The 20,615-nt window shown below is 40.3% G+C and overlaps 1 protein-coding gene across 3 annotated transcripts in view; it reads right to left on the bottom strand.

Moving 5' to 3' along the window:
- Positions 1 to 880: 880 nt before the first annotated feature.
- Positions 881 to 20,615, bottom strand: part of TMEM65 (transmembrane protein 65) — a 34,879-nt gene continuing 15,144 nt past the window's right edge. For all 3 annotated transcript variants that reach the window (XM_071803805.1, XM_065830873.2, XM_065830874.2), the window contains 6 exons: positions 11,807 to 11,851; positions 9,675 to 9,742; positions 8,350 to 8,404; positions 7,148 to 7,190; positions 5,641 to 5,746; positions 881 to 4,153 (listed from right to left, as the gene is read on the bottom strand). In XM_071803805.1, coding sequence (XP_071659906.1) covers positions 4,058 to 4,153; positions 5,641 to 5,746; positions 7,148 to 7,190; positions 8,350 to 8,404; positions 9,675 to 9,742; positions 11,807 to 11,851 — 413 coding nt within the window. In that variant the 3' untranslated portion in view covers positions 881 to 4,057. The remainder of the gene's footprint in view (positions 4,154 to 5,640; positions 5,747 to 7,147; positions 7,191 to 8,349; positions 8,405 to 9,674; positions 9,743 to 11,806; positions 11,852 to 20,615) is intronic.

The following is a 20,615-nucleotide window of genomic DNA, read 5'->3' as shown; positions in this document are numbered from 1 at the left end:
TTAAATCCCAAGTCCAAAACTCTCCATCATTCCCGCCCCAATACTATTTTGATGCAACACTCTGGATGCCAATAGTCCTGTCCTGAACAATGAGACAAGTGTAAAAGCCTTAACAAACATTAAATAAAGAGTTTAAAACAGAAGCTTGAATTTGTGTCATGAGAGTTTTAAATGCAACCTGGAGTAGCTCTTGCTATTTTCTTAATATTTTAGGTTAAGATAAATAATTCCAGAGGCATGAGACTCTCAGGGCAGGATGATAATTCCTCAATAGTTTATTAAGGTCTTCAGTTTATATACTGTTGCTCTGTCAGCTTGTCACTACACCATATAAAACAGGGAAGAGGGAAATGTGTTGGCCAGCAGTGCAATACTCTCTGAACACTACTGAAGAGTTCTAATACAGAATGCAGTCAGACAAGAACAAAACAACAACCCGTACAGGTTGCCAAAATGAGGTGAGACCATCCTCCCAGTACAGAGGTTTTACTCACAGCATTTCTTTATGCTCAGACATCCACAAAAGGGACTGACCAAGGAGTGGAACGAAATGAAGAGCTCAAAAGTTCAAAAAGGCTTAGTTTGCATACAAAAACTCAGTTAATTCCAGAAGTTCAACTGCAAGTGGACTTCTTACTAATATTAATTGCAAACACCGCTCATTTACCATGCAAGCATTTTAATTGTTTAAATCACTCTTTCAAGCATCGAGAGACAGAAGTACCACTACGCTGAGGTATCTCCTACGACACCGACAAAGAACCACCTGCTTATAACTTAAATAATAAATTCCTGTTTTGTTAACTGAGGTTGAATACCCACAGGATATTATTAACATTTCCCCTCCAGCACCTGGTCTAGTAAAGAAACACAGAACAGCTTTGCTGTAGTACAAACGTTTACATAAAGTTCAACAATTTAATTAAAGACAATACAAAATATGTTGTCGAATTCAAATAATTTATGTAAAAGTACATGAATGAGAAAATATTGGCGAGAAGATTTGGGTAACCATCTTATCAGATGTATGTTCTTTGTCCCTAGAGATAACGTACAGTCAAAAATACATTTAAAGTTACAATAAAAGACAGCATTTTAAAATAAACACAATTTCAGGTCTACCAGCCCTTTAATGTGAAAAATTCCTGTTAACATAGGACAAACTGATAGAATTAAAAAAAAAAAAAGCAATACTGAAGTCTCTGAATAAGCCCGTCAGTGTTTGCTTTTCCTTTTATTGAGCAGAGAGAAGTCAACAGAAAACAAAGTGGAGTGTTTTGTTAGTGCCCTGTCTTCCAATTTAAGTATTTAAAAGTGTGATCAGAGCATCAGGGATTAACTTCCGCTGTATAACCCAGGAAAACAAAACAAAACTAAACCAAACCCCACTCTCCTCGTGAGGAGACGGGTGCAGCCCAGGCACAGCATTTCCACTGCACACGAAGCAGCAATCGCATCCTGGAGATAAAGCAAGTGACCCCACTTTCAGCTTCCAGCAGAGCCACCATTCCTCTCAAATCACAACTTATTTCTTCACGTTTATCAGATACTGAAACCCCAGAACTCACCGTCTTCATTACAATACCAGACAACAGCCTGAAACACCCAAGATTTCTTACCATGTGTCACTTGCCCTCCACATTCTTCTGGTCAGCTAAACAGTTTAACAAGACGACACATGATTAATTTCTTTGAAGATATTTTAGTTCATTAATTTTTTGATAAAAGCACTGTTTGCAGTTACAAGTTTGACATACAGCAACAAAACGTACTCAGTTTACATGCACAAGCTATTTAACGATAGTACAGGGTCTCTCCTATTTGCCATTAAAAGATGAACATTAACTATGAGAGCTGACAGAGCCTCCTGACTGTTCTCATGAGCCCTAAAAACGTGATGAAAACGGCGTTCCAGTTGGTACAATGGCAAAGCAGAGAGTTGTGGCCTCTACTGGAAGATTCCAATGAAGATGCCAGTGTCGTAATGGGAAACAGTGTTGGAACTACTGCAAAAACAGCTACAAAAAAAAGCTACACAAAATTGTTTTAATGTGTGCATCAGTTTAAAAAAAATGAACACATGGGAAATACTTAGAGCTCTGTATAGAAACATAACAGAAATAAAAGTACATACAGAGGCAGTGAAGTTAGAGTTTAAGGCAAGACAAATGAGTGGATGATTAAAAAAGAAAACCAGCAGCAATCTGTTGGGGAAAGAGTGCATCATTTTCTAGAAATAGTGGTTTTTGTGGTTCTATTTTTCTTTTTTTGTAGTTGAAGGGTTTTTTTGTTGTGTGTGGTTTGTTTTGTTTTTTCTTCTAATGAAGCTTCCAGCTTTGCAAATGCAATCCAAAACTCATCTGCATTACAGTTCTACTCTTGTCCGGCTGGGATTTCTTTCAGTTTTACAGTTTGGTCCAGATTCTCATGGTTTCATTTACAGAGTACAGTAAAGGCTACTACAAGTACTCAATGCAAGGTTTCACAGTCTGTTTTTCCAAACCCAGATACAACACTGTCACCTTCATTAAAGCTTGATGTCAAAGTTCAGTACTGCTGTTAAAGAGCTTCTAGAAATGAACACACAGAAATCAGATTTATGATCGAGACATAAGCAATGAGCTCTGTAAAACATACATGTTACAATAAGGTTTTCCTATAGCAAATAAAAGCCACCCGGGACTTCAGAACTGCTAACAATTCCAGCACTAAAACTTCCAAAGTGCCCTGGCTGTGCCCCTCTATTTAGTGCCTTTTCCAAATGGTATCCAAACAGATAAGAAAGTCTCTCTTTTAAGCAACAGTTATCAGTTTAGTATTATGCTGCTGGCAAGTCAGATCCTGAAATATTAAGATTATTTGATAGTTGTAATCAATTTCTTCATAACCATATAAAAAAGCACAGTTACATGTGACTGAACTGTCAGATCCATAATGCACCAAGTAAGACTGCAAAAATAAAAGGCAAAAAGAAGTAAAAAGGCCTTGCGTCTCCTTTTTGTTGTTTGGGGTTTTTTTACTAATTGTCTCACAGTAAAGATTAAAAAAAAATAGCAAAGGCTTAATCGTAAAATACAAAGTTATAATCTGCAAATCAGGTCCTCTAATCCAGACTGATGGCACACTTCATTGTTTCGATTGAACCACCCATTGCAAACTTACAATGCCAGCAACCATTCACACCCTGAAGTGTTCCCCAGCCTCAGCCACCCAATCAACTATCCACGCCTTATTTTAAGCAGAACAACAGAAAAAGTTGGTTGTGGTTTTGAAACAGTTGGTCTGAATTCTTTAATACCACACTCAAAACACAGGATGACAACTTTAAGGATCTCTCAACTTAATTCTCAAAATACTGTTTACAAAGGAGGAAAAAAAAAAGAGGCACAAATATGAAAGTACAGAAGGTGTTAAAACACCACTTAAAAATGGACTTGGTAGGGAGCCTGCACTGGAAACACTTACCTTGTCAAAGCACTAAAATGATCATCTCAGAAGACAATTCAGAAACAGTCAGAACTGCAAAAAAAGTGCAAACTAGACTGTCGTAGGTCACTGAAATATCTAAAGGTCGTGCAAAATGATGGCTGGGGGGGCAACCAGTCACCTTGCAAAGTGAGGGACTTTACACCACTCATCACTGACCTCCTGAATAATCTGCACTGAAGGACCTGATGAACAGCAGTGAGATTTGTCATGCAGTTACAACTGTTAAGCAACCAATATGCAACTCGAGTGATGCTGTCATCCACGGCGGATTATTAAAGTAATAACCTATTCAAGAATAAGGTCAAAGGGGAGAGTGGTAAACATCAGTTGCCATAAGTGAAAACACTTCAAAAATTTACAATTAAATAAAAAGTTAGATGATATCTTATAAAAAGAATTACTGAACACAACAAAGCCACAATAAATTAGTGTTTCCATAAAACGACATGCTGAAGGTTTTGTTCCCAAGTCTATACATTTTTTACTGTCTGTTAATTCCTAAATATTGACAGCGTAATTGAATAATTGAGGTACAGTAGTTTACATTTGTATATGTCTTGTAAAAAGGTTAATTTTTTTCTTCCAGTTTTTCTTCCTCATCGCCAATGAACAACAAAGGAAACATTCCTAAAATGCAGCCAATGGTCACTCCAATAGCTTTGCCCTAGAGAAAGGGGGAAAAAATGAAGTTTCTCACTGATCAGTTGTTACTCATTTGCTGTGTAGTATCAACACAACCAGGAAAACAGACTCTTTGCTCTAGCTTTTGGTTGGGAGCCACATTTTTCTTAGCATGCAGACTAGAAACACAATCTGAGACACAGATATGATGCAGTTAGAGACAGTGTGGGCTGTGATAGAAGACAATTCTGAACAAGGAGGGGAATGACCCACGAAGAGCTGCACAGGTAGAAAGGGATGAGACAGAGATTCACAGGGTTAGCAGGATGGCCAGGGATACAGGGAAGGGAAAAAAACACACAAAAAAACTACAACACATTTCAGATGCAATTATAAATGTATCTGCTTGTATCTAACGCAAATTATCTAAGTTAGGAATGAAGAATTCCTTACAAACATGATGGTTTGCAAAGGCACAAGAGAAAAAAAGAAAGCACTGCAAGAGATTTCACAGTTGACCTAGATGTAAAAGTCAACAAGAAAGGAAAGAAATAAAAGGCAAAATCCAAACCACATTGCCAGCAGTAGGTGCATAGTGTTGAGAAACCTGAGACAGCAGGAAAAAAGCGCAAAACGCCAGCATGCAGGTTAAGACGCTCAGAAAGCGCAGTAATGAACGGCAGTGCAATGAGGGGCTTTGCCACAGACTCAGCTCCCTCCCAGCAAACTCGGGTGTTGGGCAGACTAGGGAACAGCTCACTGACCACACACCAGTTCTTCCCGGCTCAATGCTTTCATCTACCACCGCTAAAAGCAGACTTATTTTTCTCCTAGCTTTTCCTCAGTAAGTGTTATTCCTCTTCCTTTAAACATGCAACCCCATGAGGGTTCATTCTGGCAAACTAAGAGAAATATCTGTTCCTTTACTCAGTTTCTTATAATCTGTTTCTTTAATCAAATTGAACTAACGCTCTCACTGCTGAAGTGGGACTGCTTCAAATGTTGAAATGTTAATTAAGTCATCATCCTGAAAATTAATCTGCAAGATAAGTGTTCTGTAACTGTAAACCCAGGCAGTGAATATTACCCAAATGTTTAAAGTTTACCCATGAGAAAGCTAATCCCATATCCTAGCTAATTATAGAATATTAGAAACTAATATATACTACCACAGGTATATGAGTAACAAGCATTTCACAATGAAATCTATAGGAGTAAACTACTAAGGGGTTATAACTTTCAAATAAATGGTGTTGTCACAGTGGTCAGAGCTCAGCCCAGGTATCTGCACTGCGGAGATGGTCTGTGTTACTAGTGACTCACGGCTTGTTGCAGATAAAATCACACCCAAGCCCATAATAATCCAGTCTTGTGATGCTCCCTTACATCTGCTCACAACCAAACCTTTCAGCAAAATGTGCAAACTATCAGTGGACATTATGTATTTAATGGCAAAAGTGACAAAAAGGATTTGTGGCACATTAAACAAAAAAGCTCCATGCAAACAGCACCTGCCCACAGGATACTCACCAAGTGTGCACTGAGACGCGTTTGCCACATATCGGCCTGTTTGGGTGTCAGGTCAGGGATTGACAGACCCAGTCGTGAAGCTAAAGCTTCTACATAACCTGCAAGGCTGGAAGAAAAGAAGAACAAATGATTTTGGATCTGACATCACCTTCTAGTAAGGATTTTGAAATATTTGAAGTACTTAACTTAAAATCTTTGCCTTCAGTAGAGTCATAAAGCCACTGAGAGGTAAATACAGGAAAGTGTTCAGACTTCTGGCCATATTTTGCAATGTAAAGTAACTAATTTTCTCACTGATTTAATATGTAATATTTCCAGAAAAAATGTGATGCAGTAACACACTGATGGCGTGAATGTTACTGTATTTTAGCACAGCTTGTAAATAGTGTTTAGTAAAGGAAATGTTCCACACTCACACACTAGTTAGTAATAAACTTGGTTATTGTCACAGAAAAAAAAGGAGGAGGGAAAGTAGGAAAACAGAGGCACAGGAGACACAGGAGACACCTTTACTTATAGCAATTACTCAGAAATTTCCTTTTTTCAAGTCAGCTGCATCTGTTTATGTCAGATGTATTTCTTGCTTCTTAGCAATGGATAGGTATGCCTAGATCTGGAAAGATTTCTGATATATAATAATTTTTATATCTGAGGAGAAGGAAATGTCTTCAGATCTAGGCATAACAATACCTAAGGAGCTGTATTCTATCACAACAGTATTTTATATCACTGAAACTATGTTTTTCCAAGCTGTTCACAGCGGTATCTGTACTGGTTCAGCAGCAAGACCCCTAATTCAGCAGCCTCGCTCTGGGAACACAGCGAGTCCTCCCAGGGACGGTTCAGGCACCTGGGACTGTACAAAGGAACAAACACAATGAATCTTCCTGCAACAAACCCTCCCAGTTCCCACAGCCTGGGGACAGTTACAGTCACTGTTACATGGTTTTCCTCAAAAAGGTATTGGAATTAAGAGCTAAACTGAGTTTCTTTATCTGAACACAGGTTTTCACCTCCTATACAAAGACATTTAACACACCTTGAGCTCCAACGCAGTGACTTTAGAGCCCAGCGTTTAGATGATGTTCTGCTCAGTCTCTCCTTGAAACGTCCATGAAAATACACAGCTCACATACTTTTAACAAATGTACTTTTTTGTGACAAAAATTCTCATAATTCCTTAGAAGCAAGTAATACCTATATAATACAATGAAGGGGCTAAATGCAATTTTACCACTTGGAATATATAATAGTGTAATAACAGGAGGCTTTCAAAACTGTGGCACTGCAGTTTTAACCTCGATAAGAACCACCTAATATCCCAACTGTTTCTTAGCAAGGGCAGAGTACATTTCTACAGCCATGTAGCTTACTGAAGTAAAATTCAAGAGGTAGGTAAAAAAATAAAACCATTTCAGCAGTTTATATGTTTTAGTTTGGTAATACCAATAGTGTTCGCAAGAGAGGAAAAAGAAAAAATACATTCTTAAAACAAATTCAGACATACCCCAGTCCAGCTAAATCTGAAACAAGGTTTCCCAAAGCAGCAGCTGGAGGGAAAAGAAGGTGGCAAAGTATTATTTCGACTACAAACAAAAACAACCAGCTCCCTTCTCTCCTCACTGGTGACCCTCACTCTTACCAGTATATACTACATAAAGGATTAGAAGTATATTTTATTTTGGACCTTGTCCTCTGACCTCATGAGAGCTTGTAGTAATAGCAGCAGCCTAACAGTAATAGGAAGTGCAATTATTTTTCTCAACTTAGATAAAGAAACCTTCACAAATAGAAAAAGACAACACTGACACCTGGAAATCGAGGTAACAGCTTTTCAGATTGGAGTTAAAAAGGCCACGCGTGGTTTCCCACAGCTAACACGGGACATCACGCGAGGCCTCCAGTGCCTGCGGGGGCAGCACCACTGGAAATGGAAGGAGCTGTTACTCACGTATGTAGCTTGGATAAAAAAAAATTCAAAAATATGCATGAACTGCGTCACTTTGGAAAGAATACACTTAAAACACTGCAGATCTGATTGAGATAAGCTTGTTTCTGTCTTGCATCACAATGGAGGGCTGCAAATTTCCAAATTATTCATTTGTTCTGCTATATAAATTTTTAGTTAAGCTATCTGTGTGCTTTTGAGAAGTGCTGCACCTGCAGCTGGCAGATCCACGAGCAGTTTATTCTCCCCCTCTGACACTGCAGAGGCACCAAAGCTGAGCTTATCAGTTTGGGCCAGTGCAGGAGGGGGGCGGCTGCTGGGCTGTGGTATCACCGGGAGGCAGAAATGCCACCAAAACCACCGGCTGGGACAGCAACAGGACCCCAGCACTGATCTGATCTGAACACCGCAAGCAAACAGCAACTTACACACACATATATATACATACGTAGGTATCAGACCCTAGGGCATGTAGAGCAGTTCCATTACACAAAAGCAAATACACTTTTCTAAGTGACTCAGGGTTCAACTTTTAGATTAAAACTGATAATAAGCATTTCAACAGCTCTTTGAACTGAAATTCTGTTTCTGTAAATGGATCATGTCCTGAGTTCAAACACAGGTTGTTTCGGTTGTTTCTCTATGAGGAAAGGCAGCTGCAAGACCAAGGAAGAACCACTTCCAGCCCTGTGGCCCATGGTCAGCCTAAAATGTAAGCATGTGCCATATTATTCTATACATATTACATTTTTATTACTTGCCTGCCATAGTTGAAATTCCTAGGACAACTCCAATTGACAATTCTATTTGCGTTCCCTGAAAAAGAACAGGTTTTTCATTATTTGAAGGATTTGGAGTTAAAACAGAGTATATTGATTCAACTGGCAAAAGTATTCCTTATGTTTTTTTTACAATTGTTTATGTTAAAATTGAAATGATAAATGGTCATTACTTCTACTAGATTTGCAGAGCTCCTGCCCTCCTGGCATGTGCATTTCTCCCTAGGACGAGAGCCTACTTCTGATATTCTTTAAATATTTTCTACTGTTTCATCGCGGCCATCTAATGGACAGAACTGTAGTCCTTCTCTCTACATACCATTTTCCCCACTGTAATTCTTAGCTTAAAGCACAGCTCTCAATGCAAATTTCTACAAATACTGAGCAAACTAATAAAATGCAGTATCGTGGCTCCTTATTTTTTCAGTTGAAGAAACAAAACCCCGCTGAACCGCACAACGAAACAGCAGCGTGTGCCCCGAGGGAGAGAGACAACGGGCGTGAATCAAAATAAGACACATTCCAGTTGTAAGAAGATGTTTTATACTGCGAGGACTGTCAAGAACTGGAACAGGTTTTCGAGTTTCTGCCCATAAAGCTTTTAAAGAACAACAGGATAAAATCATTAACAACCTGGTGTGACCTTAGAGCTGATGTTGGTTTGAGGAGGTCTGACCAGAGACCTTGAGAAGGCCCTGAGCAGGAGCAAGACCCAGTGGGTCCTGCAGTCTGTTTCCACCTGAATTATCCCACCATTAAGATCACGCTGCCAATGATAATCCCACCCAAGGAACAGTATCTTTGGCCTTTATCCATCTCCCTGTTCCACTAGCCCATTTCATCTTCCAAATGAACAGGAAAGAAGTGTTACTCAGACATGTCAGTCTGCAGCAGTGCAAATCAGCATCAGCACTGACATCGCCTGCATCACTCGGCAGAAAGCAACACATCAGTAAAAACCCAGAAGACCTATTCATCAACACGTGATGATCACATTATCATCAGTATGTACAAAAAAAAAATGTATTGACTACATACAGGATCATAAATGTGTCTGGCAGCACAGGTCAGGAGAAGAAAAAAAAAATGAAGTCCCTTCTCAATTCAGTAAAATCAGTTACAACACCCCTTTGCATTCTGCAAAGGCTCAATAGAGTGTGGGCACTTTCTTCGAAAAAGAAAAACAAAAATAGAAATTAGTGAGTTGATACAGAGGCAGAGTCTTCCCAAAGCTCTCATTTACCCATTGACTCCTTGAACAATATGAATCATGCTGAATTGATGAGAGAATTTAATAATTAACTTACCGCAGCAATCATAATTGCATTATCCAAAAATCCAAACCCTACAAAAGGTAGTGCATTGTGGAAGAACACTAAAAGAAATAAGCAACAAAGAGAGAATAAGTATTTATAAGACAGTTCACACAAACAACTGAAATGTGAGTCTGATATTGCCTTTAAGAGAAACAAAGACAACATAAACAAAATCCTTTTCCTACTACTACCTTTTAATTTTTGGTAAAACCCTTTGCTACACATGCTACTAATGGCCTGTGATGAACCAGTTAAACCAACTTTTTGCAAATACCTGTACAATTTGGATGGAAGCCACTTATGTCTACCAGTGCCTAAGAGAAACATTTTAAACTACATAAACTTTTATACTATTTACAGCCCTTCCAACCATTGTTCCAGTATCAGTGAAGAATGTCAAACTGTCTCAGCAGATCCCCTGCGTTCTTCTCTTTCTCAAAATAAAGCCCTTTTCTCTGCAAGTCCCTCTATTCCTGTGCAAGAGCTCCATCTTCTTCACATCTTCCTAAAAATTCACACTTTAGAAGCATTGCCTGGAGCTGGGCAATTCTTATCAAAACTCCTTCAGCTAAATCTGCCATCGCTGAGGTGCTTTTCCCTAGTGTGTCATACAGCATTAATTACCTCTGTCTCCTGATTTTGTTTGGGCACTATGATAAGGATAAGTTAGACTTGAAGCTGCCCTCCCATACATAAAGAAATCAACTTTCAACTTTTGTTTCATGCATTTTATTCTTTTTGTTCCTGAAACTCCAAGTAAATCCTACGTGAAAAGATTTTCTATTGCCCTGTTCCATTTTCTCTTTCAGGTTTTGGTTTGTAAGCTACTGATGGAGATGGAATTTGCAGGGAATTGCCTCCAGCTGAGTCTTAAGGTGCGAGCATCATAAACTAAATGCAGCACAGAGGATGGACTACTTGACTAAAAACAGAGCTTAGAAAGTTTCACCTTTTCACTTTTTTAACATTTAAAAAGCATTCAGCTATTTAGTTGTGTGGGTTTTTTTTCTCCACTCCAGATGGGTACAATAATTCCTGCATTTAATAAACTAACAGAGATGCAAAGACAGGAATAGCGAAGAAAGAAAAAAAGGGCATGAACCTCACAGCCATGTCAACCCCCCCTCCAAAAACACTCCCAAAAACCCCAAAGCAAACAAACAAAAACACACACAAAAAGCCCCACACATGGACACAAAACCCACCCACAACACACTAGTATGAGTCCCTTTTGGATTTACTTCTCACAGACAGCATGAATCCATGATCGTATAAAAACCAAAGTCACACAAAAGGTCTTTCATGCTCAGGCACTAGAACATGTTTGGACTTCTGTAACTACTTTGGAAGAACACACATCCCTTCTTTGCCTTTGTTAACAGATTAAGCACAGAATGTATGAAATTTTCCAAATTATTATTATATTTTTTTAAACCACCACAGGACAAAACCCCCCAAAAACATAACAAAAAAGCAGAAAGATATGCCCAGTATTTTCAAGATGTGTGCACCAAACTCTGGAGCTCGTATTCTTAGCACAACTGACAGAATTTTGAAACCCATAGGGTTTATGGCAAAAAAAAAGTGCAGATACATACAATGTGCAAAATGGTCAACTAAATTAATTTGCTCACTGAAAGAACATAAAACCACAAAAATACACTGACTTGGAAACTAAATCAGAATCTGAATAACAACGGTATTATAAAGAATACTAAATCTATTTGCAATTTCTCTGCAATTTTATCCCACTTCTTGGTTCATTTAAAATATAAGTGACAGGAAGCAAGCCAATATTTTCAAGCTTAAACACCAAAAACCCCCACGAGGTGCTGCAGCATCGACACCACTTGGCTCAGAAATACAAGGTTTGCTGCTGGCTTTGAACAGCGTGCTCTCGTTCGCCTTTCTGTCCTACTCTCTCTATCTAAACGGTGCACGTCCTCCAGCTGAGGTGTATGAAATACAAAAAAAGCAGGATGGCTGTTGGCGCTCATTGTGGTTTTCTGTTCCTCCACAGGACAGAGATGGGGACACAGCAGCACTTGCAGAAGAAAGACGAAGCAACTCACAGACAGACCGCACAAGGACTCAACCACATTCAACAAACATTCTTCTTTTACCATGTCTCAGTTGTCCTGGAGATGGTGGTGCAACCTCCAACTTCTCTAGAGAAGTCAAAATGAAATGAGAAAGTTAGCTGGTTCATCGCAAATTCAGTTTGTTATATTATAAAATTTTTACCAAATTGCTATCACGCAAAAAAAAAAAAAAGCAGTTATGTTATGTAACAGCTTTAAAATCCAAAGAAAAATGCTTCACATCTACATTTTTATTATTTTTACAAAAGATAACATGATATTAAAAGCCAAAAATTCTTAGAACGGTATTAGAAGATTAAACTAGTATAAGTGATTATGCAAAGTAACAGCACATATTAGAAGCAGCCCAATAGTTATTTTAATTTCTGAAAACTAGAAAAACACACTGAAATTAGAAAAAAGCAGGACATTCAGACAGAATTGTGTTTTCTTATTTGTTGTTAGAGGTCCTTCAAGCATGCAGCAGACAACCTTCTTTCCTCCAGGGACATCTGCAAAAACCCCCTACCACTTATGTTCTGACAGAGGGTGTCTTTTAACAGCTAGTATGAGAAGAAAAGAGGTCACTGATTTCAGCAACAGCAGGTCACATCTGGTCATTTGGTGCGTGTTTCAGGTATCCTGGCCTCAAACCATTACAGGTCTGGAAGGAGCAGGACATCACGTCCCTCCTGAGCCCGACCGTGCTCGGTAAGGAGCCAACCCAGTCTGACAGAGGTGATGCACAGACCACAGCAGCAACACTTACGTGTTACACTTTCTCCGTCTTTTTTATTTTTTTAAAATGTGAATTTTGAGCATAAGACAGATTTTTAAAGCAGAAAAAAAAAAAAGTTGCCCCAATATCTCCCAGTATTACAAACTCTGAGTTTTTGACACATTGCTTCCCTATCTTCAATTAAATAACTGCTATAGGCAAAGGTAAAAAATGGTAAAACATGAGAGGAGCCGACAACACTACCTCAAGTATTCAAATTTTACTTGGGGCAGCCAAGTACATGAAAATACAACACTGTAAAACACAGGCTATAAATCATCTTAGTGTCTCGCTAAACTGTGCGGACTAGGGTGAGTCTCCCTGCACCCAAGTCCCTCCTATATTTAAAGTTATTGTAAAGGAAAAACTAAAATATTCACTTAAATTAACTTTGAAAAAATAAAAAAACGGTTAAACCGTTACACCAGTATTCAGTCAACCAGGACACTGACTTGCAAAATAATTCCATGAATTTAAGGTTAAACTATAACAACTTTCAAGCTTCAGCAGTTACTGAAGAGTTGCTTCTTCCGTCTGCCCAAGAGATGAGCTCCCTGAGCTCTACAAACACCACCTGTACTCATCATGCAACTGGAAGTAGTACAGGCCAAATCCTAGAGAAATATTTTATTTTTCCCCTAGAAGATGTCAAGGAATTCGTAGATCCAAATCTCAGGCTGGAGGAAGAACAAAAGAACATCCCATGGTGAACAGAGGGGAGCCGTGTGAGAGCTGAGCTTCCACAGCCTCAGGCATTGCTGGTGCCTGACAGCCAGACTCAAATTCTCAGCTTGTGTTCGGGAAGGATGGGACTGGGGATGGGACCCATTTTCCCCAACACAAACTCCGGCACTTGTCATGTATGCTCTCCCTCCATCCTGACAGGTTAAGCAAAGCTTTGACAGAAGCATGGAAAAAGAGTGCGCTGTCTGTACACACCAGCACTGCCCTTTCGGCAGTTTTTTTTCAGAGATCAGAGGGAGAAAATTCGTACCACACCGGGGAAAATCAGAGCCACTTTGAATCAGAGCGATCAACCGAGGCCACAGTTTCCAAGAGCTCTCGATGCCCTGGGGGTGGCCAGACAACATAAACCAGCAATGTCACACTCCTGATGGAGTTTTTCTCCCCTCCTGGTACCACAGACACAATGAAAACCCAAACCATGAGCTCGAGCACAAGGGGTCACAGAGTGTTGCCCTCCATGGCCTTCTGCTCCAATGGGACCGGTCTGGGTCCTTGGCTTAGTGTGACACTGCCACTGAAACCATCCCCACCCAAGTGCCATCTGTTCTTCAAGTCTAGTTCTCCATATACAAGGATTTCATTATAAAAAGCTGTAATGGCGTAGATAAGCTTCCAGGAAACACTATTTACCCCTGAGGAAGACATCGTTTCATAGCTTGCCCTGATTACAATATCTAGTTAGTTTAGATAACTCCCAAGTGAAGTAACTTCGGGTACCAATACAGAAGACTATTTGGTTTGTCACAAAATACTACAAAGTTCTAGAACATCAGTCTTGTGGATTTAACTACAGCTGATCTTTGAGTTTTATAATACATGGCATTCTACATAATTATACTCTATTCAGTGTAGCTAGAAAGCTATTTAAAAAAGCTAAAAACCACTGCATAATTGATTTTAGAAACTCATTACTAACAGGAGGAATTGAGGACAAGTATTTGGTAGGAGAAAAAAAAATAATCTTTTGCCTTTATAAATAACGGGGGTTTCAAGTCACATGAACTAAAAAGGACATAAACCTCCTCCCTTTGGAGCATAAATCAAGGACTATCTTGGGATGGATTTAAAGGGAGGGAGGCTGAGACACTACTTTGGGGACAGAGGAGAGATGAGTTAGAACAAGGTAGCAGGAAACCACAGGGGTTCAAACATAAGCATAAATTACTTACTCATTGACTTAAACTGCTTTGGCAGTGTGGGATTCCTGCTAAAAACCCCTTCTATGGAGTAGGGCACCCAAGGTGCTCCAACAGCACTAGGGCAGTCAAATGTTACGAGAGGTCCCTAAGGACAGCATGGCGGGTCATGCTCTGGAGACCAGACTGGTCTTGTCCAGCCACAGGGAACTCATGTAGGTCACAGCATCCTCCTGTCACATCCATAATGGCTTTCTTTTCCAAAAGAGCATCTTGCTAAACTCAGCTGGAAGAGTGGCTGACATACAGCTTCCCTTGTTATTGAGATAAAAATTAATGTGGAGGGAAAAAAAAATCTGGGATCACACATATTCATGAGACAGGGATCACAGTATCACAGAATATCAGGGATTGGAAGGGACTTTGAAAGATCATCCAGTCCAATTCCCCTGCCGGAGCAGGAACACCCAGATGAGGTTACACAGGCAGGTGTCCAGGTGGGTTTTGAATGCCTCCAGGGAAGGAGACTCCACAAGTCCCCTGGGCAGCCTGTTCCAGTGTCTGTCACCCTCACTGAGAAGAAGTTTCCTCTCAAATTTAAGTAGAACCTCTTGTGTTCCAGTTTGAACCCATTACCTCTTGTCCTATCATTGGCTGTCACCAACAAGAGCCTGGCTCCATCCTTGTGACACTCACCCTTTATATATTTGTAAACATTAATAAGGTCACCCCTCAGTCTCCTCCAAGCTCCACTCCCTTCATCATCTTTGTTGCCCTGCGCTGGACTCTCTCCAGCAGTTCCCTGTCCTTCTGGAACTGAGGGGCCCAGAACTGGACACAATATTCCAGACAGGATATGAGCAGTGTGACAGAAGTTCCGATAATGAAGCGCATGTCAACCCCACTTCGGGTCCAGGGCGGGACGCTCCAGTCCCAACACCCTCCCTGCCTGGGCCAGGACTCGTGTCTCCAGCCCAGAGTAGGATCCAGGCCCAGCCTGCTCAGAGCAGGGACCACTCAATCAGGTTGCTCAGGACCTCGTCACACAGTCCCTGCAGGACAAGGCTCAAGGACAAAGCTGTGGAGCACCAAAACCAGCCCTTAAGCACAAAGAAGCATTGGCTCATGGCTGAAGCACAGTCTGCCCCAGCAGGATCAGAGCTCTACCCGCACCAGCTTGGCTCCGCTCGCAGGGGCCAAGGCTTAGTTTAAGCCTTGGACACAAGGAGGGGAAAAGAAACAAACACAAACCAGAACTACAGCAGAAAGAATTAAATAACCACTGTTATTTAATAACCTTTTTCCAGAATCACTTCCAATGCCATCACTATAAAGCATAACATACCTTAAAACTCAGCAAAGATATGAAAGCACTGGGGAACAAATCTCATGGAGAGCCAAAAAATGTCTTTAAAGCAACTTTTTTTTAAACTCTAGATAGCGAAACTTATTTCAGAATAGGGTATTTGTTCATAGGAAGCTGTTCTGACTATTTCAATTTCCAAGGCTCAGCAAAATATAAAATAATATTCAGAGAGTACAGCAGAGGAAACAGGCCCATCACCTCTTTTACTGTAAAAAAACGAAGATCCAAGCCACAAAATCCCCTTCCAAGAACTGAATTCAGTCAGAATCCAACAGCTCAGGGTTTAAATCTCTGGGAAGGAAACCCTGAAGTACTCCAGTATTGCATTTCACAACAGCCATTCGCCAGCTTTACCCTGTGCCACGGTGCTGAATGAGACACCAGAATTCATTTTATCACAGAAGGACTAAAATGAAATGGGAGAGGAAGGAATATTGCTATTTTCTAACTGATATTCCTCACCAATAAATGAAGTTATAAACCAAGGTTCAAGTGCAATACAGGTCACGAACGCTGAATGAGTCAAGTCTGGAGAGCAGAAAAAATAATTAATTGGCTCTTAAATCTGTTCTTGATCTTTTTTGAATTTACAGTGTCATTTTTTTTTTTGCTAACTAAACATTTACCTTTTCTTTAATAGATACAATCCAGAGGGGAATACAAAACTGTCAACATAAATAATACCATTATCCACAACTTGGCCCAAATCCAATGAGTTAAATTAACTCTGCCAATTGTAGCGAACTTAAACCCCCCCAACTGACTAATGGGTAATGGGGGTGCATTTATTGAGACAGCTGGCAAAAAAAAAAAAAAAAGCCAGAATTCAACCCAAAACCAGAGAGTTGTCATCACCATTATCTGAATTATCAATTTTTAAAGAACTGGAATACAAAGGAACCTGCAAGCCTCAAGGCACATATTGTTTTGTTTTATTCAAACTGAAGCTAACACTGTCGTAAAATTTTATAGCTAAATCCGTTACTGTCACCCAAGGGTGGGAAACACGTAACAGTGACAACAGGTACTGCAGCCAGGGCTATTCTACAGCTGAGTATTGTTAAATCTAAGACAAGAATATGAGCACTGTTCTATAGATTTTTAGATAGTGACCAAATTGTTAAAATGAAGGCTTCAACAATGAATACCAAGAAGCTAAGGAGGAAGAATACAAAAAAGTATTGATGATCCAGATGCATGATAACCTCATTGCAGGCTCTGAAGGTTTGTGTCTCATCTTGAAGTTAGGGAGGGTTTGGTCTCAAATTCATCAACTGGTTTCCTCCAAAAAGCCTGTCCAGGTCACTTCAGCAAATCATTCAGCTACACAATGGAGACAGCAAGGCTTCACTGGCACAGAACGAGAAATCAAAGCAATTGCTGCATCTGTTAAAGAGGTACTCCTGTACATGGGAGTTCAGAAGGGGATCTTTATCCCCAAAATTCTGGCTTGGAACCTAGAAACGAGATGTGTGTTATTTGTTTTCTAGAAGTGGATCTTTAAGAGTAAATTCTGACTATGATGTACAAGTTCATTCATGGAATAAGCTCATAGGGCACATAACCCCTTTGTTCCTCACCGGGTTTTAACAAAAACTGCCAAAATCTCCGTACCTGCAGCAAAACACGAAAGTTGAAAAAACATGTCCACTGATCATCAATTGGGTTCCCTTAATATTCCAGATGGGGAAAAAATAAATAAATCATGAGTTGATAGTAAATTAAAAAATTCTGCATCGTTTGTTGTAACTCACAAATGGTTTCCTGCTACTCCAGCAATTAAGGCATGAAAGGATGTGGACTCGCGCAGTGCTAAATATAAACCTGGCTGTCAGCCCGTCCAGTCACATGCACACAAGAAGAGAAACCTTAGCGAAGCACAGCAAGAGATGAATAAGCAGCAGACATGATAACAATTATAATAAAAATTTCCCCTGAACTACCCCTGAAAAGATAACTATGTCCAAACCAATATTCTGCATAAATACAAATAGGACATTATGGGCATGAAAGACCTTTTTTTTATTTTTTTATACACTGCATAACACGGTAGAAAATTACGCAGTGATCACATTCGATCTCCCTCCCTGAAAGACCTTGAAATAGTAGAAGAGATTATCATCTTTTATTTGAAACTGCTGTTATATCTCGGGGACCAAGTGCTGAAGGAGCTTTGCAGGAGTGCCGGTTGCTCCCTGACCTCAGCCAACCAACCCTCCAGAACAAAACCGGAGTGATTTCAGGGATAGTTCCCATCCCAGCAGGTGGGTACCCTGGACATATGGGCCCCAGGACAATCCAGGGCTAACAGTCACATACAATGGATGCAGCAAGCCTGCTCCAAAGGAAAAAACCCCTACAATTTGGACTATAACTACCCTGCATCTAATGGTCAGTAGTTGCTTCCTAGAACAGATGCATTTAGCAACAAAAATGTATATTATTTCTTCACTAGATGCAGGATAGTCTAGGTTTAAGCATCACAGATTTTACTTCCAATTTTATCTGCAGTTTTACTGGATGGTCATCATCAAATATTGTGAGTATACAATGCACTTACTCTATTATCCCTTCCAAAACCATGACAGACCATTCACTCCCTTTTAAAAATGTTCAACAAAACACAGAGACCTAAGGTAGAAAGCCTGACCAGAAATCCAGGCAAAAGCATAAAATGCAAACAGGTATCCGGAGAGTTGAATCACTTTCTTCATCATTAGGAGAGTTTTTTCCTGATCTAGTTTAATTCCCTATCAGTGCTTTATAAACTTAAAGGTCAGCCTTTCATTTTCACTCAAGCAAGTTCATACCCAAATGGGATTTGCAGTGGTTTGCTTAAAAAGGTCTCAAACCACAGCCGAAAAAAGTTAGAAATAAGATGTTTGCCTCAAGATTCAAGGGGGTTAATCAGTTAAAGTGATGACAATGCAGAAAGGACTTGCAGTTTGTAATAGACATGCAGGGTGTGGATAGAAATATGGAGTTTAAGCTGTCTGCTTCAGAGAGAAACCAAAAATGTTAAACAAAAACAGCTAAAGTGTTTGTATAAAAATGCCAGAAACACAGAACATTGACAGGAGAGTGAACAGGAACAATAACGTGGTATTCAGCTCTGTGCATTCCAGATATGAATGGCTGCATATTATTTAACAACAGAAATTTTAAAAAAGAAGGTGCTTGAGTGCCACAAAGAAATAAACTGGCTGCAGCAATTCCCTGACTTGGAGTGGGTCTCAGAAAACCAAAGCAATACTCATCACCCCACATGGAGGTTGGCTCTTCATTCCTTTCTCACTCCCCCCATTCCAATGCTTGGAGTTGGCAATGAGTTCCTGGGAGAGGAACACCTCCCAACTGATGAAGGAATCTACCCCTGGGGCTATTAACACCCTCTCCTCTAGCTATGGGAAAAGACCAGATAAATACTTCAGACTAACAGAGTAGACTTAATCTCATTCAAATATATTTGTCTAACTGTGTTCCAGTTAGATGAGGTGTTGCACTTCTCTGGCAGCACTGATGATTCTTGGGTGTCTCTGGTTCAAGTCATTGCACCCGTTTGCAGCTGAGCAGTTCAGCAGCAACAGTTTTGAGCTGGAAATAACTAAGATCTCGTATTATCAGGGTACGAGATGAGGCTTTCAACTGTTTTAGCGTGTTCATGTAAGAGGATAGGCAAACCAATTCTGTGGGACACCACAAACGATTTGTTAACAAGAGTTATCAGAGCCCTGTGCACAAGCAAAGAGATCTGATCTAGTGGACGGCTTTCATCGCCTTTAAATAGAGCAGTGTTCAGCCTACACATGAGTGCTCATGGAATACCTAGGGAGTTATATATACAATTATAATATTCTTTATTTAATATTGTTCCCCCCAGGCCCTATTTCTATAAAGAAATGTGAGAAGGTGATGAGACATGAGCTTGATTATTCCCAGCCCTCCTCTCCCTTACGCTCTTCCCCCAAGTCACCAAGTTTCCCCCAGAAAGAACTGAGGGGGGAAAAGGCAATTTCTGAAGAACAGGGAGCAGCGCTGGCTTTCAAGCCCCAGCACAGGACCCCACACTGGCAGCAGGTCCCCTCAGAGGACGCGGGTGACTGATGACAACCTGTGCAGCATCTGGGGGAACCGGGACCCTCCCTCCACCACTGCCCCTGCACAAAATAGAGCGTGTTAATAACACAGGGGGCTTGTGCCTCATAGCAGATGTAGTGGACCAGGTACTCACTGGCTTATTTCAACACGCTTGCTGTCATCCCCAGGTACAGAGTGTGCTTTTGCCTTTCGCAGAACCCAAGGGTGATGAAATGAGAAAGAGTGAGTTGGTTATTGATATTAATCCAGAGAGACACTTAGTGTGAGAGCAAACCCAAGGTTTTTCCCACATCCCTGGTCCCAGTAGCAGCAGCTCTGCCAGCTGCCAGCACCACCTGCAGCACCCGCGGCCACCAGCAACACCAGGTCAATCTAACTGGTTTGGTGGGGTTTTATTTCTCCCTTTAAGAGAAATCTACTGTGATCTTTAAAGAAAGCTGAAGACAAACAGCTACTAAATCACATACCCCTAAGTATCAGCCTTTTCTCAAGCAGATTCATTCCCTGCCTGATGATGAAGCAAGTTAAGACTGTAGAAATAAGCTTCTCTCTGAAATAATTGTAAATGCGTATAAAGTTGATCACTTTTCATCTGTCTCAGACTTAACACAGTTACCCAGAATGAGAGACAGAGAGGACAGATAAACTGAACGATGTTCAAACATTTTGTTACAGATTCACATTAAGTGTAATTACACTCCTGCTAATTTTTCACTGTGTTGGGGC

This window comes from Patagioenas fasciata, chromosome 2, assembly GCF_037038585.1.
Source record: "Patagioenas fasciata isolate bPatFas1 chromosome 2, bPatFas1.hap1, whole genome shotgun sequence".
Taxonomy (NCBI): domain Eukaryota; kingdom Metazoa; phylum Chordata; class Aves; order Columbiformes; family Columbidae; genus Patagioenas; species Patagioenas fasciata.
This window is presented reverse-complemented; position numbering and strand designations above follow the sequence as displayed.